Source organism: Biomphalaria glabrata, chromosome 2 (assembly GCF_947242115.1).
Source record: "Biomphalaria glabrata chromosome 2, xgBioGlab47.1, whole genome shotgun sequence".
NCBI lineage: Eukaryota > Metazoa > Mollusca > Gastropoda > Planorbidae > Biomphalaria > Biomphalaria glabrata.
In genome coordinates this window covers 57,484,396-57,508,617 of record NC_074712.1, presented here as the reverse complement: position 1 = coordinate 57,508,617, position 24,222 = coordinate 57,484,396, and the positions used below count along the sequence as shown (strand labels likewise).

Sequence of the window (24,222 nt, the reverse complement as noted above, 5' to 3'; positions counted from 1 at the left end):
GTAAAGATAATTGATTAATTCAGGAAAAGTAAAGCATCTTTAGGCCTGGCAAGTTCAAAATAACGCAAGGGAGGTTACACATAGAAAGAATAGTTCTAATTGTACAACATTTATAGTTATCAAAATTATGGGATAGCTTTTAGCAGACATGATTTAAAATACGTGTAAATAGATAGAAGATCTGAAGTCTAAGAAACCATGCCTATTATAACTAATATCGGCCCACTTGAGAAGAAGTTGACTCATTTCAATTGCCAGAGTCAAAACATAACAAGAGATGGAGGATAACTAAACTGCATTTAAAATTAAAATGAAAATAAGTAACATTGGCTTGCAAGTAAATTGAAAACTTATTATTCGCTCATGGTGTCGAATTTATTAAAGGCTGAAAAAAGTTGGACACTGAACGCTGAGGCTGAAAGAAGAACCCAAGCCTTTGAGAGTAATTGCTACAGAAAATTGCTAGGTATCAGATATCAGGAAAAGATGACAAATGAGTTTGTACTTTTACAAGTCAACGCTCTGGCTGGCACAAAATGAAAGAACTCCTGAACAAATGAAATGACGAGCGCTGAGCTGGTTTGGTCATACTGCAAGAGACGACGCACTGACCAAAGTCATCCAGGAGACGGAACACGAAGAAAGGGTCGCCCAAGAGACAAGCTGGCTGGACAACGTGAAATAATAAAACGGCCACTCTCTTGATGTCCTGCTAAGAACAGCTGCTGACCGAAAATGTGAAGGGATATGGTTACGCGAACCGTCATAGCACCCCCTACAACGCAAGTCGAAGGCAGATGATGTAAACAAAGTGTACACAAATTGAGGTCCATAATAGCCCACTCCAGAGTAGATAACTATTGTTTAAAAATAGAATTAAAATCCATTCTGAACCAAAAATCAACAACATGATGCTGATAGTTAAGTTTGAAGAGACAGACCAGACCAGACTCTTAGAAAACGAAAAATAATGACTTTTAAATTTTGACTTTTAAATGGAGCAACCAATGAAAATGTACAAACTTACAACCTAGAAATTATTTGCATCTAATGGATCCCCAGAGAGAAGTCCTATTCAGTTCAATCACAGCTCCACACATACATAAAGATTACTTTATTTACATTGTAACAATTGGAACGTTAATAATGACCATGGAGACGAAGCCAATTCATGACTTAGTCCGGTGAAGATCGTTTATTGGGCTAATCCCAAGGCTTTTATTTTGTACAATGTTCATGGTACTCAGTTTTCTTGCCTGTTTTCTTCAAAGGAATCAAGTTAACAAGATTTCTGATAGGACCAAAATAATGATGGGGAAAAACAAAGGTCTATTGAATGAAGTTACCTAACATTCTGACATATACTGACATTCTGACATACACTGACATTCTGACATACACTGACATTCTGACATACACTGATATTCTTACATACACTGACATTCTCACATACACTGATATTCTTACATACACTAACATTCTGACATACACTGATATTCTTACATACACTGATATTCTTACATACACTGACATTCTGACATACACTGATATTCTTACATACACTAACATTTTTACATACACTGATATTCTGACATACACTAACATTTTTACATACACTGATATTCTTACATACACTGACATTCTGAATACACTGATATTCTTACATACACTAACATTTTTACATACACTGATATTCTTACATACACTGACATTCTGACATACACTGATATTCTGACATACACTAACATTCTGACATACACTGATATTCTGACATACACTAACATTCTGACATACACTGATATTCTGACATACTGAAATTCTGTCATACACCAAAATCCTGACATTCACTGACTTACAAATAAGACACATCCTATTATAGATATATGACAGTCTGTTATAAATACATCACTATTCTCTTTCTGACGTAGCGCTTTGTCCTAACTGAACACATCTAATATCTATACGGATAGATTGATTCCCTTCCTCATCTCCATTTCACTATCTAGTAGCATCTCAACTCTTTTGGCACCTAAAATTATAAGAGATTTAAACAACTTATTTATAATACTGAGGTCTGCAATAATTAAAAAAAAAAAATGGGGTGAGGGGGGGGGGAGAGATAGAAAGTCATTTGTATTGGTTATGATAATCATGTCTTACTATTTTGCATTATAAGTATGTGGACTTATGTGTTCGTCTTCAGCTCGCTGTGACTGAATGTGTGTTCAAGGTTCTTTAAGAGTGCACCAGTTCACGTATGTAACACGGGCTGCATGTTGTATTGACCGGTCATGAGAAGGGAGAGAATCAATACGAACTAGGTCTGTCGTAAAGCTATGACGTGAGTAATAGAACTTGATCAGGAAGTGAGTGAATAAAAAAAAAAGAACGCTGGCACTAGGAAACACCTACCACATAGGCCTGCTGTAATCTGGATGCATTCTAAGAGTGCTCTTTATTGAATGCCAGCACATGGCCTGCTATACCAATGTAGCAGCACTTTGGAATTTTGATTACATACTTCATATTCATAATATACCTTTACTTTTAGTTTCATATTACGAGGTCAAGGTTTACACTGTCTGTAGGGAACACACTTTATGTCACTGTATTGATACCTCTGGTACTTTGTAATTTCAAAGCAAATGTTTTCTATCTATCTATCTATCTATCTATCTATCTATCTATCTATCTATCTATCTATCTATCTATCTATCTATCTATCTATCTACCTATCTACCTACCTATCTATCTATCTATCTACCTATCTACTTACCTATCTATCTACCTACCTACATACCTATCTACCTACCTATCTACATATCTATCTACCTACCTACCTACCTACCTATCTACCTACCTATCTATCTACCTACCTAACTACCTACCTACCTACATATCTACCTACCTACCTACATATCTACCTACCTACCTATCTATCTACCTACCTATCTATCTATCTATCTATCTACCCACCCAACTACATATCTACCTGCCTACCCGTCCATCCATCTATGTCTGTCTATCTATTCACATTACATTTTATTACAAGTAAATAAACAAATTGAATAAATAAAAAATAAAAACTGCCCATTCCCTCCTTTGTTTTGTGAGTACTTAAGACCTATCCGTTACAGAATGAAAACTCGTTATCTGGATAGTATTAGTAAATAAAAGTCCCATTTAACTTTTTTTTTTTGTTTGGTTCTATTCTTTACAGTTAGATGAAGGTTTAATGCTAACTGTAATATAGTGAGTAGAATGGGTTACGTCGTGTAAGGGAAACCCGTAGCCTAGTTTGTATGGTTGGTCACTCGATGAAGTATACTCCCCCCTCGAGGTTGACTTTGCGGCCCGCAATTCGCAGATTTTGGTCTCAGGGTTGTTGTTACTATTTTCAATTGTTTTAGGCCATTTTTTAGCAGAGAAAAAAAAACCATCCACAACTACCCTAGCTACTAAATAACTTTAATATAATAATCTCAGTTGACCTAATTATTATGATTATCTTTAAAAACGTACTGATCGTGTGTACGTATAGTACTACTCTATTTATCATTATTACAGTATTAAGAAGTAAGACCTCCTTTACAATGTGTTTAGGGAGCCTAGTTTAGCGTGTAGTTTTTCTCGGAAGGGAAAAGCGTTGAAATACTGTACATCGCTGTGTCAATGTGAAGGTCCCAATAAACTTTTTTAGTTTTAGTAAGCACACAAGTATGCTGGGTTATAATGTATACACTTAGAGAGTGTGACATCAAGGCTGATCTCTATCACCAAAGAAAATTATCTCCCCTGTTTCTTACCTTTGTCTTTCAATTCTCTTTGTCAAAGCAAAGTTTCGGACAAATCTTGCGAGCCTAGGTCAGTGCTAGAACTAAGTTTGCTAGAATCAAAATCGTCCCCAAAGTAATCGGTTTGGGCCGCCCCGTGCCTTTTAATCACGTAGTGGCCGTTGTGTTTCAAGTACCTGTCCGACTTGGAGGCCAGCGACGTGTTATCCTCCTCTTCGTCCTCTTCTTCGTCCTCTAAGTCGTCCGGATTCCTGGTGGCGCAGAACGTCTGGTCCGGCGTCTGGCCGGCCGCCGTCATTTCGGCCAGCTCTTTGGCACTGCAGGTGGGAGTGTCCACGGGGATGGTGTTATGGAAGCGGGAGAAGTCGATCTGGTACTGACCGTTCTCCTTCTGAAACGTCACGAGCCTCTCGAAGCGGTGCCCCCAGAGGACCTCCCCGGGGAGGTAAGAGCTACGGGCCTGGGTGGTCATCCCCGTGCTCTCCACTATCCCTTCGAGGATGACGATGAGTTCGAACTGCTCACGGTAAAGGTCCTCAGGAGAGAGCTCCCAGAAGGGGCTGTCCTGGTCGATCTTGTGGACGATGATGACTGGCCAGACGAGGAACAACCGATCCCTGCCTTCCCCGAAGCCGAGGTCCACGTCGAACTGATACAGCGGCAGCACGTCGCCCTCTTTGGTGATTTTCTTCTTGATGAGCACGGCTCGGATGTGCGCCTCCACGATCTGCGACTTGCGCATGTCCCCGACCCGCAGGAGGAGGCACATGTCGCCGTCCTGCTTACAGATGCAAGCGCTCTTACTAAACATGAGCGTCTCTGCCCTTTTTTTAGGGCGGGAAAGCTTTGCGAAGACTATGCCTGTCATGAGGGCCTGGCAGATCACCCCGAAGCAGGACTGGAACATCATGAGTACAATGGCTTCCGGACACTCTTCAGTGGTGTGCCGGAAGCCGTAGCCTATAGTGTGTTGGGTCTCTATGGAGAATAGCAAGGCGGAGGTGAAAGACTTAATTTCCATGACGCAAGGGCGCCAGCTCTGGTTGCCCACATTGTCCAAGTCCCCGTGGGAGAAGCATACCAGCCACCAGATGAGGGCGAAGATGAGCCAGCTAAGAGTGAAGGCCATGGCGAAGAGCATGAGGTTATACCTCCACTTGATGTCCACCAGTGTAGTGAAAATGTCGGCCAGGTACCGCCGCCTCCTCTTGCGTATGTTCGTCTGGGTGATGTTGACCTCGCCGTTCTTGTACACCAGTCTCCGGCGCATGCGCTTGCTGAAGTTGGCGTTGGCTCGCCGGTTGGGCCCTTGCACCCCTCCGCCAGCTCCGCCCCCGCCAACAACACCCCTTGAGCTGTTGCTGATGGTCTTCCGCACGTGTCTCTGGGCGTACTCCATAAACGAGTCTTTCGACTCCCTCTTCGAGGTGTCCACCACCTGTGGAGTGAAACACAAAGAAATTATTAGCGTCTCTGACATATACCCCCATACCTCATGCGAAACTGCTCTGACAAGCTAATATCAACAGTAGCTATACATTTAAAAAACGAAAAAAAAACAACACATAAAAACATGTATAAAAACAACCAAGTATTGCAAACAACACACTACATGGTACATAATGCTCTACCAATTTAAAAAACAAACAAACCGGGAAGACAGCAATACAATACCAATGTTTGCTCTAGTGTTTTAAACAGTATCACTTTTCACGTGCCCCCTGCCCGCTACAGCTTTCTTATTCACTAATATAAGTTAGAGTTACAGATCTTAGCTAGAAAATATACGCAGAGCTTTAAATGTCTTTTAAGTCACTTTTCAATTGTTGAGTCCGAATCATAAAACACTTGCATTCGTTGTTTTTTTTTTATGTATGTTAAAAAATCATCGGTATGTGCTTTGATCTTCTCGAAGCTCAATCCGAATCAATTGTTTTTCTGACGTAATCTTTAGGTCTAAATATTTTATTGGAAAGTGCGACGGAAAAAAAACAACAACAACTTAAACTGCAACTGTCAAAGTTTTAAAAAGCTACGAAATAAAGAAATGCACAAATTTCAAGCCAAATGTTTCCATTTCAGTGCATTCTAAACACAGCGTTCAGGTGTAAAGGTTAGAGACATGCTCTACACACAACACTAATTGGAAGAGGACGTTTATATTCTGAAATTGTTTAATTGGACGTAGATACTCAAACAGCAGCATTAGAATACAAGAGTTCTTAAGAGAACACGTGAAACAAAAAAAAAAAAAGAACAAGCTACGCCCAGGTCACAAACTCCAAATATTCGACTCTGAAACATGGTCTTTCAGCAACATAATATTTCAGTAGCATGGTCTTTCAGCAACACAATACTTCAGTAACATGGTCTTTCAGCAACACAGTACTTCAGTAACATGGTCTTTCAGCAACATGGTCTTTCAGCAACATAATATTTCAGTTACATGGTCTTTCAGCAACACAGTACTTCAGTAACATGGTCTTTCAGCAACACAGTACTTCAGTAACATGGTCTTTCAGCAACACAGTACTTCAGTAACATAATAATTCAGTAACATGATGTTTCAGTAACATAATATTACAGTAACCTGGTGTTTCAGTAACATGGTGTTTCAGTAACATGGTGTTTCAGTAACATGGTGTTTCAGTAACCTGGTGTTTCAGTAACATAATATTTCAGTAACCTGGTGTTTCAGTAACATAATATTTCAGTAACATAGCTGTGCCAAGAATTAAAAAAAAAACAGGTGTTTCAGTAACATAGCTGTGCCAAGAATTAAAAAAAAAAACAGGTGTTTCAGTAACATAGCTGTGCCAAGAATTAAAAAAAACCCAGGTGTTTCAGTAACATAGCTGTGCCAAGAATTTAAAAAAAAAACAGGTGTTTCAGTAACATAGCTGTGCCAAGAATTTAAAAAAAAAAACAAAGTCCGAGAACTCTACTCTAAAGCTGTATTACACTTGAACGATAGAACGAGTGACTTAACCCTACATCAATGTCGTGAACACACTCTCATGACGTTACACAAACATAGGTCTGAAAAAAGTTTGACATGTTTCGGATGTTCCTTCAGAGTTCAAGATGATTAACTTCCTAGTCCAAACCTCCCACAGGACGACGGGGGATGGGAGTGGGCAAGGTTTGAACCCGAGACCATCCATAAGTCCGCACGACAGTCCAGCGCGCAAACCGCACGACCAGGCAGTCATCCATATAACCATATCAACAATGTCACCATAACAGTCTTTCAACGAAAGTCTTGGGACCTAATGTTTCCGAGCTGCGTGTCCTGGTCGAAACTTTGCCATAGTTCCCCTCCCCATTTCCAATTGGTGTCCGCCTTGCATTATGACGCAAGGAAATATCGTCTGCTCACACTTTAGTACACAAAACAGTCTCGACGAGATAGTCTCTTTGACATAATAATAGTTATATTTATTTGCTTACGTCACGGAGTGCTTGCGAGAGAAAGAAAGAGTAAGAGAGAGAGAGAGGGCAAACAAATAACAAGTCTCGGAATCATGAAATCCCAACTGATCATTTAGAGTAGAATTAATTTAGCCAATATTTTATGTGTATCTAAAAAGATTTTGAAGAGGCTACTTATCGACCAATGATGTATCCAATTCTTTAGCAGACGGTAGGGGGGAAAGAAAGTGGATAGTTGACTCTCAGCGAAATAGATCTAGAGACGTTTTAGACTCGGGTTTCCATTAGATCAATCGATTCTGTGGGTCAATACAAAAGATAGACGTGTTCCTCGCTGGAGACTATTGATGATGATCTTTCCTTTGTGGCGTCATTAAGTTCATTGCGAAATCATTTCTCTGGTGTGTTTTGAGGGGGCGAGAACAAGATGTGGGTGTCTAGGGTAGAGTAAGGTCACGTCGCCCAGTTTATGGATACGTGGTGAACTTTATGAGCATACAAATGGGTCACGTGATTTCGAGGCAGGCGCTGGACCTGAGCCTTACTTAAGATAGCATATGAAAACTACTAGTCGCGGTCTGAACCTGAAACTTACTTAAGATAGCATATGAAACCTACTAGGCGCGGTCTGGACCTGAACCTTACTTAAGATTGCATATGAAACCTACTAGTCACAGTCTGGACCTGAACCTTACTTAAGATAGCATACGAAACCTACTAGGCGCGGTCTGAACCTGAACCTTACTTAAGATTGCATATGAAACCTACTAGTCACGGTCTGGACCTGAACCTTACTTAAGATAGCATACGAAACCTACTAGGCGCGGTCTGGACCTGAACCTTACTTAAGATTGCATATGAAACCTACTAGTCACGGTCTGGACCTGAACCTTACTTAAGATAGCATACGAAACCTACTAGGCGCGGTCTGAACCTGAAACTTACTTAAGATTGCATATGAAACCTACTAGTCACGGTCTGGACCTGAACCTTACTTAAGATAGCATACGAAACGTACTAGGCGCAGTCTGGACCTGAACCTTACTTAAGATAGCATACGAAACCTACTAGGCGCGGTCTGAACCTGAAACTTACTTAAGATTGCATATGAAACCTACTAGTCACGGTCTGGACCTGAACCTTACTTAAGATAGCATACGAAACGTACTAGGCGCAGTCTGGACCTGAACCTTACTTAAGATAGCATACGAAACCTACTAGGCGCAGTCTGGACCTATTTGATGACTTTACAATTTTTTAGAGATTAGATGTACTAGCAAACCATTTCATTACGAATTCGAACATTACAATAGTCTGATCCCTTTGGATTGTGAAAATTTATTCAAAATGTCAAAACTAAAATAAGTTACATGTGCATTTAGTTTAGATAGCAAATGATTTTCAAGGGAGACTATACCCACGAGGCAATGCCACGACCCCATGGATTAGGGAACCATTCCTAGCAGGCATCCGATTACAGTTGGAACCAATCGATTCCCCGCATGTATCCGATTTTAACTGAAGTCAATCCACAAATTTCGAAGATCAAAAAACGTTTTAAAATTCATCAACTATCAATTCCTTTAATAAATACACTAATCAACATTCATAATAAAATAAAATTGTGAACATTTTCGTCCGCCCTCCCCTCCCACCCCCCACCCCCTTTTGTTATTTTCTAAAAAAAAATAATTATTAAAAACATTTGCTTCTGATTACATGTTATCACCCCATTCCTCATCCGACATGTATTTCAGATGTTTACAAATTACAGCGCTCAGTAAGGTCAGTTCAATGCATATCTAGCCAGGAAGGGTGGGGAATCTATCAAATCCTGTTAATATTTTGACTTATAGACAAGATTCCCGTTATTTTTTTTTATTATTTCTTTCCATTACAACAAAAAAAAAAAAAAAAACATTAAAAAAAAATATGATTTAAAGAATTCGTCATCATTATCTCCCCTATGTTAGTACAGGCACACATCTTTAGAGTAATTGCGTCACCGACTCCTGGTTTTTCCGGTCAATTTTGTAAACTATTTTTTTTTTTGACTCCACATGCAGTGAGGTACCAGACAGCAGATGTAGCCGTCAAGAAGATAAAGAGTGGAATGGTGCTGAAACATCTTCACTTCTCAAGCTCTGGTAGACCCAAGTACCCCAAGGGGCATTACTCTCATCATTTCTCATTATCGAGATTTCTTACAAGACAGGGAACATGCATTCATTTCACTACTAGCTACTTCAAGGAACTACACATTGATAGAATTTTAGTAAATGGAGGCTCTGGGAATGAATTTAGTGGAGGCCCCTACCCTCTTCAAACTTCAATTTAATGCAATAATTAATCATATTAAATCGAAAAGCACGTCATAATTGTGAGGACTAAAATAGAGTACTTGTAAATGCTTATCTCTTTCCCTGATTGTTTTTATATATAACATAATCGCTGCACCTAAAATGTTATATTTCTTACGTAAAGATTGAGGCCCTGGGCAAATCAGGCCCTGAGAGTAAGCCATCTTCAACTTTCCCTTACCAGCTTGAGATCCGTTGGTCAAAGTCTAAAACATCGTAGGTCTTTACTTTCCTCAAGTTTTTTTTTTTGGTTGGGGGGGGGGGTAAGGAAAGGATAAGAACGATTTCGTTAAATGGGGGGGGGGGCGATTCTTGATTAGCAGCGAGGTGTTAAGAATCAGGTGTTGACAAATGTAACGTTTTTTTTACCCCTCTTACAAAGGCTTCACTAGGAACGTGGTACTTCTTCCAGACCTTGAAAAGTTGTCAGTTTCAAAGTATAATGTTTACAAAAGTCTAGGCAACTCATCCAACTTTAACACGGACGAAATGATAGTTGTCACCTTTTTTTTTTGTTTCAAGAAGTTTTATTACTTATTTATTAGTTATTTGTTATTATTTGAGTGATGCACACTATATATGTATATATCAGTCGATTCCCCGAGTATCCAAGAACAAGATAGAAGCTAGAGAGTGGCTGCCTCAACATTTTAAAAGAACCTAAAGTCGGCATATCGACTATGACGTCACAAAAAGGAGAGGGTCAAAAGACTTAACCCTAAATCTGATTGGTTCAATGTTTTAACCGTTTCTTCCCTTGAACCGTTTACCTTTAAAAAGAAAAAAACTCACTTTGTAGAACTGAAGAGAATGTTTTTACACACGCCCTTCTAATGACAGTCGACCACCAGATTTCAACTGGGACCGTATAACATCCAACACTCGGGAACAAAGTGTTGCTATAACGGTGAGCCCCACTTCCACCACCTGGAGGGTAACACGGCAGAAAGATGTGCAGACGATTGTTTCTAACTAAGATGACGTTGAGAAGATTCCTTGATACCTAGCACCTTAGAGCACTTGGGCTGCCCGATTCGACCTACAGTGCACGTATAATTAACTTTAATTATTTGCTAACTTACCAACTAACTATTGTAAAATTTCATTTTAAACGTTATTCACAGTAATCTGCTCTCTAGTTACATATTGATTTGTCAATTGATTCTTCATTGCTAAATAACGGGCACAGAAATGATGCTCTGGTTTTAAAATGTATAGGTTAGCCTCACTTCCGTATTGTCCACACCGGATGCACCGAATAGCTTTGCTATATTTGGATCTGCCTTTATTTAATGACACTCTCCAAAATATTGAAGTATTATAATAATAGAACAACATAATAGATTGCCATTAGAATAACTATTAACCTCTCACCGAGTCGTTTATTCTGAATAAAGCATTTTATAGCACAAACAATTGGAAATAATTTTTTTTTTTAAAGCCACACAAAATGTGGTTAGAGAATAAAATAATCCATTCATTTAGTGCTGGCAGAAATATAATAGACTTCCATACAGGAAACACTGCTGGGCAAAAACAAACAACAAAAAAAAAAAACACAGAACGTTTGGGCCACGACGTCTTCACAGCAAGAAACAAACGAAAAAGGCAAACAACTCACATAGAATAGCTGTCCGATGTTATTTCCATCTTTTTTATTTCTATTTTTCCAGTCTATAAAATTGACTGCACTTCTATCGTCAACACGTTGGATATTTGATATACAAGTAATGGAGTGTCTATAAGTGTGTTTATAAACTGATGTCCAGGGCAAGCTGCCCTGCCTCGCCGTGGCGTTCCGGTGGAAACGATCGTGAGAGGGGACGATAAGGTCAAAGGGTAGCACAAAAAATACTCTCGTGGGGTTTCTAAGAGGGTGCGAGAGCATTCCTATTGCACTGTGCGGGGTTGTAAGAATTCCCACAACCTTTGTCAACGTCCGTCCCTCAAGGGACCGTTGCATAAATGACGCAAGGTCAGCCAGGTAGATTAAATGAATATGGCGGGGACCCCGGTGTACGTGGCCTCCGGCCGCGTCTCTAGTCCGCTAGTCTGGAGTGTCACTGGAAGTGAACGTCAAACTAAATACGATTTTAACCCAGAGTCTGACCCCCCCCCCCTCCCCGCCAGACAGAACGGTGTATGCGAGGTGTACACCCTTCATTCAGGTCAGTGACAGGGAGCTCTTGTTCGCTTTGCTGGCCTTAGGGTTCTAAGTGCTATGCACAACTCTACGCGACAATTTCAAATAAAATGATGTCGAAGATGCTATTTTTAGAGAAAAGATCTGTATGTTTAATTAAATTAACAAGCAAAAAAAAAAAATAAACTTAAACAAAGAAAACAATACAGAGTGAGGAGATTATACCGTTCAACTACTGCCATATCTCTTAATAATGCTAGTTTTATCCCCGCTTTTATATACGAAACAAAATAAATTAATTACCACTAATTGTTTAACTACTTATTTTTTAAATTGGCTCATGCATGTGTTGTCCCCGACAATGGTTAATTCTACAACTTGATCCGAGAATGGGAAGTGGGAGAAATAAGTGTTAAAGAATCCACACAGACAGACACACATACAGACAGACAGAGTTAGTTAATATAAGCTTTGTAAAAAACAGCAGCAATGACTGTTGACAGAGGAGAGACCTGTGCAGAATGACAAGAGATCATTAAAAATACTTTCTGATTAGCCTATATTTTTGTATTTCATATATTTATACAAGAAAATAGGAAAAAGAAGAGAAAGCGATAAGAAGAATGGACGGATCTGTCATTGAAGAGTTTCTATCAAAGGGAGACAGAGAGGAATAGAGAAAGACGGCCAACAGATCTTATGTGGTGCCCCAACGGGTCCAACAGACTAAGAGATAGTTTAAGGACGTGTTTATGTAGATGTTTTGAGATGTATGTTATTTAAAGTTTAGTTTGTCGCCAAGTTAAATTTCAATAGTTTCTTGAAATTTGTGTGAAGTGAATACAAACGTCTAGAGCTGGAGCAGCAAGTCTGGAGCTACAACACAACGAATCAACATATAACACGCTGAGAGACCAGACAGATCTATAATAAGTATCGCCATCATCAAAGGACATCCTATTCATCAGAGTTGTTGTGAGAAAAAAAAAGTCTTTGAACATAATGACCCCATCACTGTTCAAGTCCTGCCCATACTTGAGTTTAATCAGGATATTTTTTGGTCGGATACGCGCCTGTGTTATGTAAACTACCCAGAAAACTTTGTATATTGTCAACAACTATTAACACCTGTCACGCGGCCGTGTGTGTGTGTGTCTGTGTGTGTGTGCGTGCGTGCGTGTCTGCGCTCGAGATTATCTGCGACTGAGATAACATGTTGTGGGTGAGTCTGGAGGGGGCTTGAGTGCTCACCGCTACAAGACAGAGCCCTGTTTTGCGCACGATTGAAAAGTGCTGTGGGCGTGGAGATGGGACGAGCCCGTGAAATGATCCTGATAGATTGGTGTGGACTGGATTACCAATGCGTGCGTGTGTTTTGAGGGGTGCGAATGGATGTGTGTGTGTAATCAGGAGCTGAAACGGATATGCAATGATTTTTTTGTCTTCTCTCAACAAGATTTGGTTCCTCGCGGCAGGTCACAATAATAATAATAAAATAATTTAAAGTGGAGATTCTCTGTAGATCTGTGTGTGTGTGTGTGTGTGTGTGTGTGTGAGAGAGAGAGAGAGAGAGAGAGAAGGAGTTAGAATTAAAAGAAAAAGAGGAGCGAAAAAAATCTGAGAGAGTATGAGAGAGTGTATGAGAGAGTATGAGAGAGTGTATGAGAGAGAGTATGAGAGAGACAACAGAATATGAAGAAAATGAAGGAAGTTCTGACGCCAGGGATAAAATGCATAAAGCCTTTTAAAGATATGAAACAGCGAGAGAGGGGGGAGGGAGAAAGAGAGAGAGAGAAGAAGAGAAAAAGAAGAAATAAGAAAATGAAAGACGCTTTGAAATCAACGATAAATGAACCGTGTAGAGTCTGATAGAGGTGAAAAACAAAATAAGAGACAGTGACAAAAAAAAGAAGAGAGAGAGCGAAAGAGAGAGAGAGAGAGAGAGAGAGAGCGAAAGAGAGAGAGAGAAAGAGAGAGAGAGAAATGAAAAAAAGGATAAGAAAGACTCGGTCAAAGAAATATCTAAAAAAAGAAAAGAGAAGGAGTCCGAGAGAAACAAACAAACCAAAAGAAGAGATGGAAAGAAAGTGAGAGACCAGATGAATAGTTCTCATCACGTTTATTATGCAATAGTTTGGACAAGACAGAGATTCGATTCTACAACACGATAAACGAATCAGTGAGAACGGAAGCGTGACGTGGAGATGCATGCTGGTATTATTGGCAGCAGACGAGGACAACTTTGTTTAAATATTTAGATAAATTATGCGCCTACTGTTTGGGATCTCTCAACAATGGAACAAACAATATTCATCAATCTATTTTTCTGCTAGTCTTTTTTAAAAAGATCAAAATGTGTTGTGTTTATAATGAAAATCAAAGAATGGAACATTTTGTTTCGTTGCTATCTTAATCGAATATTTTAACAGTATTTTGAATTGTTAAAATCTAGATTTTTGACAATTTAAAATTATTAGAAAATTCAGGGAAAATAACAAAAGCGACGAGAGAAATATTAAGACCGATGTGATGAATAAAATCTGTACCGGAAGTCATATCCTCAAACACTGAATCAATTTTATTGATAGTATTAATATAATCTTCTAGATCATGGCAGTCCCCGATAATAGCCGCTATCAGCTCGTGATTTTCCTATTGCCGACGCATACCATTAAACCAATTAAGCGAACAACTAGATACGAGTACAACGTACACAGACACATTTAAAAGTTCTATTTTTTAAATATAAACTGAACTTTTTATAATCCCTTCTTTAATCAAAGACATCTAAAAATTATTTTAAAATCACTTCAGTCCTAGAGCTTAAAATAATAAAATCACTTCTTCAACCCTTAGCATGTTAAAATTACAAAATCACACCTCAATCCAAGACTACCTCTGAATTATACAATCACTCTTCAAAACCTAAACAAAGTTAAAATTACAAAATCATACCTCAATCCAAGACTACCTTTAAATTATACACTCTCCAGCCCAAGACAATGTTAAAATTACAAAATCATTACTTCAAAGATCATCCTAAGCATTTTAAAATGATGGAATCACTTCTGTGATCCCTAGATATCTAAAAAAAAAATCACTTCCTTAACGCCTAGACGTCTGAAAATAACTTCTTTAATCCAAGACATCTTTAAAAAAAATCACTTATTTAATCTACGACATCTTTAAAAAATCACTTCTGTAATTCTAAACATCTTAAAAAAAACACTTCTTTAATCCTAGATATCTTTAAAAAAAAATCATTTCTTTAATCCTAGATATCTTTAAAAAAAAAATCATTTCTTAAATCCTAGATATCTTTAAAAAAAAAATCATTTCTTTAATCCTAGATATCTTTAAAAAAAAATCATTTCTTTAATCCTAGATATCTTTAAAAAAAAATCATTTCTTAAGTCCTAGATATCTTTAAAAAAAAATCATTTCTTAAGTCCTAGATCTCTTAAACCGTATTTGACGTCTGGCAACATTCCTGGTGGCTGTCAAATCCAAATGTCTCCGTTCATGGACACGGGCTTCCTGTCTGACACGTCCACGTGCATCTAGTGCAACTGCTCTCAGAAGTGTACAGCAGAACACGAATAGCAAGCCCTTTTGGAAAGGTCAAGGCCTTAGACTACAGACGACTTCGACCCAACCAATCAGAAGTCAGTTCATAAATGTTACGAGGTTGCAAGAAGAAGAAAAGTTTTTGAACGTTTGAAGGTAAAAGAAAGAAGAAAAAAAACGATTCTTTTTTATGATAACTTTTATCTTTTATGTTACGGTTAGGGAACTTAGGAACCTGCAGCTACACTGACATCGTTGCTATAGTCAGTATACAAAACTAGCAAGGGCGTAACTCGTTATATTCCGATACACTACATATTTAGTGGACATAGACACACGCTTGGTTGAAGGTGAAGACTGCATTTGTAGGACAGGACGCCCCTGAGTCCACCCAAACCCTAATGGGTACCTGACATACGTTGCGAGAGTAAACGCGATTGGTCGTTGTGCTGGCCACCTGGCACTCTTGTTTACAGTCGGGCGAAGAAACCTCTACACGTGAGAGTTATACCATTTAATTTTCAGCTGACACATATACAATGTGACACATTATGATAAATACTAAGTCTAATATTATATAGATCTAGCTAGATCTACTTGATATAGACTATATAAATATCTGTATATTTTAGATTGTAATGGTTTTTGTATTGTCAGGTGTCACTTACCGACCAAACATTTCTAAATGTCTTATAGCCACCAGCTAGCTTCAGTAAGTACATGGGGACTTATCATCTCTGCATTAGACAACTTCGATCAACTGGAAGAAATGCTTTTGAATTTCGTTTCAGTGCGGGAATTAGTTTTCGTAGACGTCACATCCTCGAAGTTCATAATGAATAAGTTAAAAAAATATACAGATCGAAAATAAATGAAATAAAAACAAAAGGTCATGGGATTTGTTGAACTATATCTTGCTTGGATTCCTATTCGACTCACTCTCTCATCTGTCCCTTGACATTTCCACGTTTTCCGGTCATGGGCTGTTCTAAGCAGGACATTAAAAGAGAGGCCTGTCCTTTCGGTAACTTCTCCAGTGCATTAAATGCGCAAAAGAGGCTTTATAATACTAATAAGCTATTAGCCTTTTATTTATCGAATAGCGATTTGGAGACTAGAGAAGACTTTGGATGACTCTACTGGTTTAGATGAGAACTATTGACAGTGAGCACTTATCATTGAGATCAAAAGAAAAGGGACATTGAAAGATTGGAGCAGATGAAGAAAAGAGAGCTTATAAATCGATCATAAAGGATACATCGGCTTTTCTGTCTCAGTTGCGGCAAAATATATAGGTTTTACCGTTTTTAGGTGGCTGTTCTGGTCTCAGTAACAATTTAAAATTCTGCGCGAAACAAAATGAAGCTACGTTAATATCACGTGATGTCTTGAGCACCAATGGGCGTCAAGAAATTATAATGAAGCAAGGATGTATCCAGAATTTTTGAGTGGGAGAGTGAGAAAAGTGAGGATAATGTGTATATATATATATATATATATATATATATATATATATATATATATATATATATATAGAGAGAGAGAGAGAGAGAGAGAGAGAGAGAGAGAGAGAAATAGCGAGATAGCGACGGACAGAGCAAGAGAGAGAGAGAGAGAAAAAGACAAAGGGAAAGTGGGGGATTGAGAGGAATAGTAAGAGATATAGACAGAGAAACGGGGGCAAAAAAAAAAGACAGACAGAGCTAGAAAAAAAGGGGGGGGGGGTAGACAGAGAGAGGAAAATAGAAAAAAACAGAAAAGCAGACAGAAGAGGTTGGATGAGAGAGAGATTTTGAAATTCCCTTTATTTAACATGTTTTAAGAACCCGGAAGTTGTTTTTGTTTCCTGACCTTTGACTCCACTATTTCTTGTGTTCGCCACTAGTTCCCTGACTTCCTGAACTTCACACCTTTCCTGGTAAGAAGATGCTGATGATGACACTAACTCACCAATAAACTACGCCACAAGGTGAAGGCCGATCGAGCAGCCACCACTAACGGAAGCCATGAAACCGGAAGCCACTCTCGAGTCACAACAGGGATGGTGTACTAAATATCGCTTGGGGAGCGGGGCGCGGGAAAAAGGAGAGTCGTGTTTTCATGAAGGTGGGTTACAGGTGATAAGATTTGTTTTTTTCACCCTGAAAGATATCTAATTACCTTAGTAGCTAAACGTACCCACTTGGCTCGTAGCGAACACATACACAGCGATCACAAGGTCATTTTATAATATACATATGCCAGTGTGAGTGTAGTTGTTTGTGTGCATGTGTGTGTTGTGTGTGTTTAAGCGCTTAAAAACACAACATTAAGGACATGTACAAAGTTGAGATTATCAAAAGACGGAAGAAGAAAAGAGAGAATAACATTGTCGGTCTATTCATAACATTATGTCAGTCTATTCATAACATTAGGTCAGTCTATTCATAACATTAGGTCAGTCTATTCATAACATTAGGTCAGTCTATTCATAACATTAGGTCAGTCTATTCATAACATTAGGTCAGTCTATTCATAACATTAGGTCAGTCTATTCATAACATTAGGTCAGTCTATTCATAACATTAGGTCAGTCTATTCATAACATTAGGTCAGTCTATTCATAACATTAGGTCAGTCTATTCATAACATTAGGTCAGTCTATTCATAACATTAGGTCAGTCTATTCATAACATTAGGTCAGTCTATTCATAACATTAGGTCAGTCTATTCATAACATTAGGTCAGTCTATTCATAACATTAGGTCAGTCTATTCATAACATTAGGTCAGTCTATTCATAACATTAGGTCAGTCTATTCATAACATTAGGTCAGTCTATTCATAACATTAGGTCAGTCTATTCATAACATTAGGTCAGTCTATTCATAACATTAGGTCAGTCTATTCATAACATTAGGTCAGTCTATTCATAACATTAGGTCAGTCTATTCATAACATTAGGTCAGTCTATTCATAACATTAGGTCAGTCTATTCATAACATTAGGTCAGTCTATTCATAACATTAGGTCAGTCTATTCATAACATTAGGTCAGTCTATTCATAACATTAGGTCAGTCTATTCATAACATTAGGTCAGTCTATTCATAACATTAGGTCAGTCTATTCATAACATTAGGTCAGTCTATTCATAACATTAGGTCAGTCTATTCATAACATTAGGTCAGTCTATTCATAACATTAGGTCAGTCTATTCATAACATTATGTCAGCCTATTCATAACATTATGTCAGTCTATTCATAACATTATGTCAGTCCATTTATAACATTAGGTCAGTCTATTCATAACATTATGGCAGTCTATTCATAACATTATGGCAGTCTATTCATAACATTATGGCAGTCTATTCATACATTATGTCAGTCTATTCATAACATTATGTCAGTCTATTCATAACATTATGTCAGTCTATTCATAACATAATGTCAGTCTATTCATAACATTAGGTCAGTCTATTCATAACACTATGTCAGTCTATTCATAACATTATGTCAGTCTATTCATAACATAATGTCAGTCTATTCATAACATTAGGTCAGTCTATTCATAACATTATGTCAGTCTATTCATAACATTAGGTCAGTCTATTCATAACATTAGGTCAGTCTATTCATAACATTATGTCAGTCTATTCATAACATTAGGTCAGTCTATTCATAACATTAGGTCAGTCTATTCATAACATTAGGTCAGTCTATTCATAACATTAGGTCAGTCTATTCATAACATTAGGTCAGTCTATTCATAACATTAGGTCAGTCTATTCATAACATTAGGTCAGTCTATTCATAACATTAGGTCAGTCTATTCATAACATTAGGTCAGTCTATTCATAACATTAGGTCAGTCTATTCATAACATTAGGTCAGTCTATTCATAACATTAGGTCAGTCTATTCATAACATTAGGTCAGTCTATTCATAACATTAGGTCAGTCTATTCATAACATTAGGTCAGTCTATTCATAACATTAGGTCAGTCTATTCATAACATTAGGTCAGTCTATTCATAACATTAGGTCAGTCTATTCATAACATTAGGTCAGTCTATTCATAACATTAGGTCAGTCTATTCATAACATTAGGTCAGTCTATTCATAACATTAGGTCAGTCTATTCATAACATTAGGTCAGTCTATTCATAACATTAGGTCAGTCTATTCATAACATTAGGTCAGTCTATTCATAACATTATGTCAGTCTATTCATAACATTAGGTCAGTCTATTCATAACATTAGGTCAGTCTATTCATAACATTAGGTCAGTCTATTCATAACATTAGGTCAGTCTATTCATAACATTAGGTCAGTCTATTCATAACATTAGGTCAGTCTATTCATAACATTAGGTCAGTCTATTCATAACATTAGGTCAGTCTATTCATAACATTAGGTCAGTCTATTCATAACATTAGGTCAGTCTATTCATAACATTAGGTCAGTCTATTCATAACATTAGGTCAGTCTATTCATAACATTAGGTCAGTCTATTCATAACATTAGGTCAGTCTATTCATAACATTATGTCAGCCTATTCATAACATTATGTCAGTCTATTCATAACATTATGTCAGTCCATTTATAACATTAGGTCAGTCTATTCATAACATTATGGCAGTCTATTCATAACATTATGGCAGTCTATTCATAACATTATGGCAGTCTATTCATACATTATGTCAGTCTATTCATAACATTATGTCAGTCTATTCATAACATTATGTCAGTCTATTCATAACATAATGTCAGTCTATTCATAACATTAGGTCAGTCTATTCATAACACTATGTCAGTCTATTCATAACATTATGTCAGTCTATTCATAACATAATGTCAGTCTATTCATAACATTAGGTCAGTCTATTCATAACATTATGTCAGTCTATTCATAACATTAGGTCAGTCTATTCATAACATTAGGTCAGTCTATTCATAACATTAGGTCAGTCTATTCATAACATTATGGCAGTCTATTCATACATTATGTCAGTCTATTCATAACATTATGTCAGTCTATTCATAACATTATGTCAGTCTATTCATAACATAATGTCAGTCTATTCATAACATTAGGTCAGTCTATTCATAACACTATGTCAGTCTATTCATAACATTATGTCAGTCTATTCATAACATAATGTCAGTCTATTCATAACATTAGGTCAGTCTATTCATAACATTATGTCAGTCTATTCATAACATTAGGTCAGTCTATTCATAACATTAGGTCAGTCTATTCATAACATAATGTCAGTCTATTCATAACATTATGTCAGTCTATTCATAACATAATGTCAGTCTATTCATAACATTAGGTCAGTCTATTCATAACATTATGTCAGTCTATTCATAACATTAGGTCAGTCTATTCATAACATTAGGTCAGTCTATTCATAACATAATGTCAGTCTATTCATAACATTAGGTCAGTCTATTCATAACATAATGTCAGTCTATTCAAGAGATTCAATGTTCTTAAGGTAGTGGTTCTTATGTTTTCAACATTCTGCTCAAAGGATAAAGTTAGTACATGACTTTATCTACATGACTTTGTCTAAAATGACTTTGTATACATTGACTGTTTAAATGAAATTGTTTAAATGACTTTGGATACATGACTGTTTAAATGAAATTGTTTAAATGACTTTGGATACTTGACTGTTTAAATGAAATAGCTTAAATGACTTTGGATACATGACTTTGAATACATGATTGTTTAAATGAAATTGTTTAAATGACTTTGCATACATGACTGTTTAAATGAAATTTTTTAAATGACTTTGGATACTTGACTGTTTAAATGAAATAGCTTAAATGACTTTGGATACATGACTTTGAATACATGATTGTTTAAATGAAATTGTTTAAATGACTTTGCATACATGACTGTTTAAATGAAATTTTTTAAATGACTTTGAATACATGATTGATGAGTGAAATTCACTATTATAAAGATAACAAGCAAAACAAAACAAATATACTTTTATAGCAGTTAATATATTAGTCACGTAATTAAATTTGTAATAGATCTAGACTAACAATAATACATCTGTGCGATTAGAAATAGTTTTACCAATTGTTTTTTATCAGAGTAATTTCATGCTTTTAGCTTTCTCAATACACTATGGTCCTATCTTTTGTCTGGACCAGTTGGGATTGGGTGGAGGGGAGAAAGAAGGTGGTATCTGGGTGTACAAACGTTTTACCAGACAGACTGACAGACTGACAGAGTTGAGATGAGCTTTGTAAACAGAAAATTAAAAGCAGAACTTTGGAAGAATTGAATTAAGTCTGCTGGAGAACATGTTGCAATTAGTAATTACACAGCAACTGTGCTGATGGTCAATATGAAATTAAACAACAACTGTGCAGATAGTCAATTAGTAACCAACCCAAAAAAAACGTGCTGATAGACAGACAATTAGTAATTTCACAACAAATGTGCCAATAGTCAATGAAGCAATTACACAACACCTGTGTAGACAGTCAATAAGTAATCACACAACCGAGCATAGTCTACATATTAGGGTCTGCGTAGAATCTACTAACATCATAACATGTCAGTGACTGAATTTACCCCTAAAAAAAGTAAAGTATCCCCTTTCAGACCTATCTATCTGTAAAGCAGATTTGGCCCCTGGTCACTATTCAAATATACAAGAAAACAACGAGTGAGTATGCATTTTGACAAAAATATATCTGGAAAAGAAAACGTTCTATGAAGGAATGCGCCTTCGAATCAAAACACACACACGCGCGCGCTCAGACACACACAAAACTGTTCACTAAACATTAAGTCCATGTGTACCGTCTGACATGATCACCAATGTAGGCTAAATTACACATCATGGAACATTTGACATCATCTAATAACATACCACGCCAGAGCCTTCCTTTTTTTTTTCTACTGTAGCGCCTATAAAGTTATACAAACTATATCACCGATTATTAAGTCATATAAAAGTTGATAAATATTCTTTTTTATTTCAGTATTTAAAGTAGACATTAGGGAATTAAACTGTAAAAAAAATATATATAAATAAACGAGAAAATGTATATTTAATTCAAACAAAAGGGCCACTTATCAAATAGCATGTATCAAGCCAAGAGCTCAGCATGCGCATAGAGAAGCACCGAAAGATTGTTTTGTTACATGGATTTAGTTAGCGAGCACTCTATTGTTCTAATAAATCTGATTTAAAACTTAGGAGTTATTCGCCTTGTTTCTAAGTTCACTTTAGGAGAGACACAGCGTATATAGAGAACGACCTAATTAAAAAAAAAAAAGGTCAAGCCTACGCGCGATGAATGTCTCCCCCCCCCCCTTTGACGTCATACAGTGTAGGCGACCATGCCCAGTCTTCTCACCTTGCCATTGTCCAGCAGGTCCGGCTCCGGCATCGAGGCCGTGGGTCCGTTCATCGGTCCGTAAGAAGTCTCCATGATCTGTTTCAGGACAGCCTGCATGGGGGGCGGCCACCTCACGTCTCCAGCACCCCGCCCCCACCAGCTCCTCTCGCTTTTAACCTTAATTTACTCCCCTTGGGGCGACGGAGTGCTGAAACGCTTGGCGGGTCGGCCCTAAGCTGACAGGCTACAGAACCACTGCATGGTGTAATGTTGACAATACGAGATTCCCTGGTGACAGACAAGGAATACATCCGGTGGTAAAATAAACATTGGATGACAAATGGTGTTTTTCAATGTTAATACTTTAATCACTCAACAAGTCATTTATTATTAAAACTTTACCAGTCACAAACAATTAGCGATTGCCCACCAGCTAAGCCTTTTTTTATTATTAAATGCATATGTATATTATTTTTTTCGATCATTTATTCATTAATGAAAAACAAATCAAATCGTGGAAAGTACTTAAATAAATAAAAGAAAATAATATGATACACTTTGCAGTATTTATCATTACTTTTCTCCTATTTCATATCAAACAGGAAATGGACAAGACTGCGACAATAATAAATTTAGTAGATCAAAGTCAAAGCCATAGGACGATTTCACTTCAGTAAGAGAAGTTTAAGACTAGGAAGCAGAAGGGAAAAAACCTGAATAGAGTTATAGGCTTTGATGTTAAGTACGCTATACTTTTTAGCCCAAAATGTTGTGGTTTCTCTTTAGGTATGTTTATTATTTGGGCGAATGGATATATCCTAGCGTTACAAGTCGTTTAATACACACAAACATTCCAACTAGCAGTAGAATAAAACATGACACTTCAGTCCTATAGAGCTCAGAATGAAAAAGCAGACACTGACAGATGTTGTTGGTGACCTCCTATGGACATACTATGGTGCATCTCGTACAACACTTGTTCATGTGACTGTAGAGCCATAGTCTCGAGAGACATTGCCGTGTATAACGCAGGATGAGGTGGCATTCACTTTGGTGGTAGAGGAGCCAGACATTTTTCGTTAAAACCTCATTTTAAATGCAGGGAATCGAACACACGGATTAGGCATTCAAGCTGTACTTGTGAACTCATTCCTACCAAATGACTTGATATCACGAATATAATATATGTGTTTGTGTGTGTCTGTGTGTACCTATATATGTGTGAATGTGTGCTTGCGTGTAAAGAAAAAAAACAAAAAAGTGTTTGAGTGTGAGTCATTGTGCCAGTGTTTTTATTGACATCCTTGTATTGACTTTGACTCTACGTTCTGGCGCGAGAAAGCAAACAGTGAGATGGCAGGGATGGACAGAAGATTGTAGAGAAAGCAAAGAAAGAAGAAGGGAGAAAGAAAAAAAAGATAAGATATAAGAAGACGGCAGGTTGGGATCTCGCATCAGGTAGTAGAAACAAGTAGCACCAGGTAGCGGCAGGTAATTATAGAGATGTTTCACGCGGTTATGTTTCCTGCATCGTATCGACGCTGCCCTATGTTCTACGTTCACTGAAGCCTAAAAA

At 37.5% G+C, this 24,222-nt stretch overlaps 1 protein-coding gene across 4 annotated transcripts in view; it reads right to left on the bottom strand.

Moving 5' to 3' along the window:
• LOC106052775 (G protein-activated inward rectifier potassium channel 4-like) overlaps positions 1 to 24,222 on the bottom strand; it is an 81,375-nt gene that overhangs the window by 23,156 nt on the left and 33,997 nt on the right. Inside the window, exons 2-3 of one of the 4 annotated variants that reach the window (XM_013208219.2) lie at positions 22,665 to 22,934; positions 3,971 to 5,232 (exon numbers count right to left, since the gene is read on the bottom strand). In XM_013208219.2, the coding sequence (XP_013063673.2) occupies positions 3,971 to 5,232; positions 22,665 to 22,763 (1,361 nt within the window). In that variant the 5' untranslated portion in view covers positions 22,764 to 22,934. Of the gene's footprint in view, positions 1 to 3,806; positions 5,233 to 15,964; positions 16,264 to 22,664; positions 22,935 to 24,222 lie in introns of those variants that run through there. The other 3 variants (XM_056021617.1, XM_056021619.1, XM_056021620.1) reach the window with 3 other exon arrangements.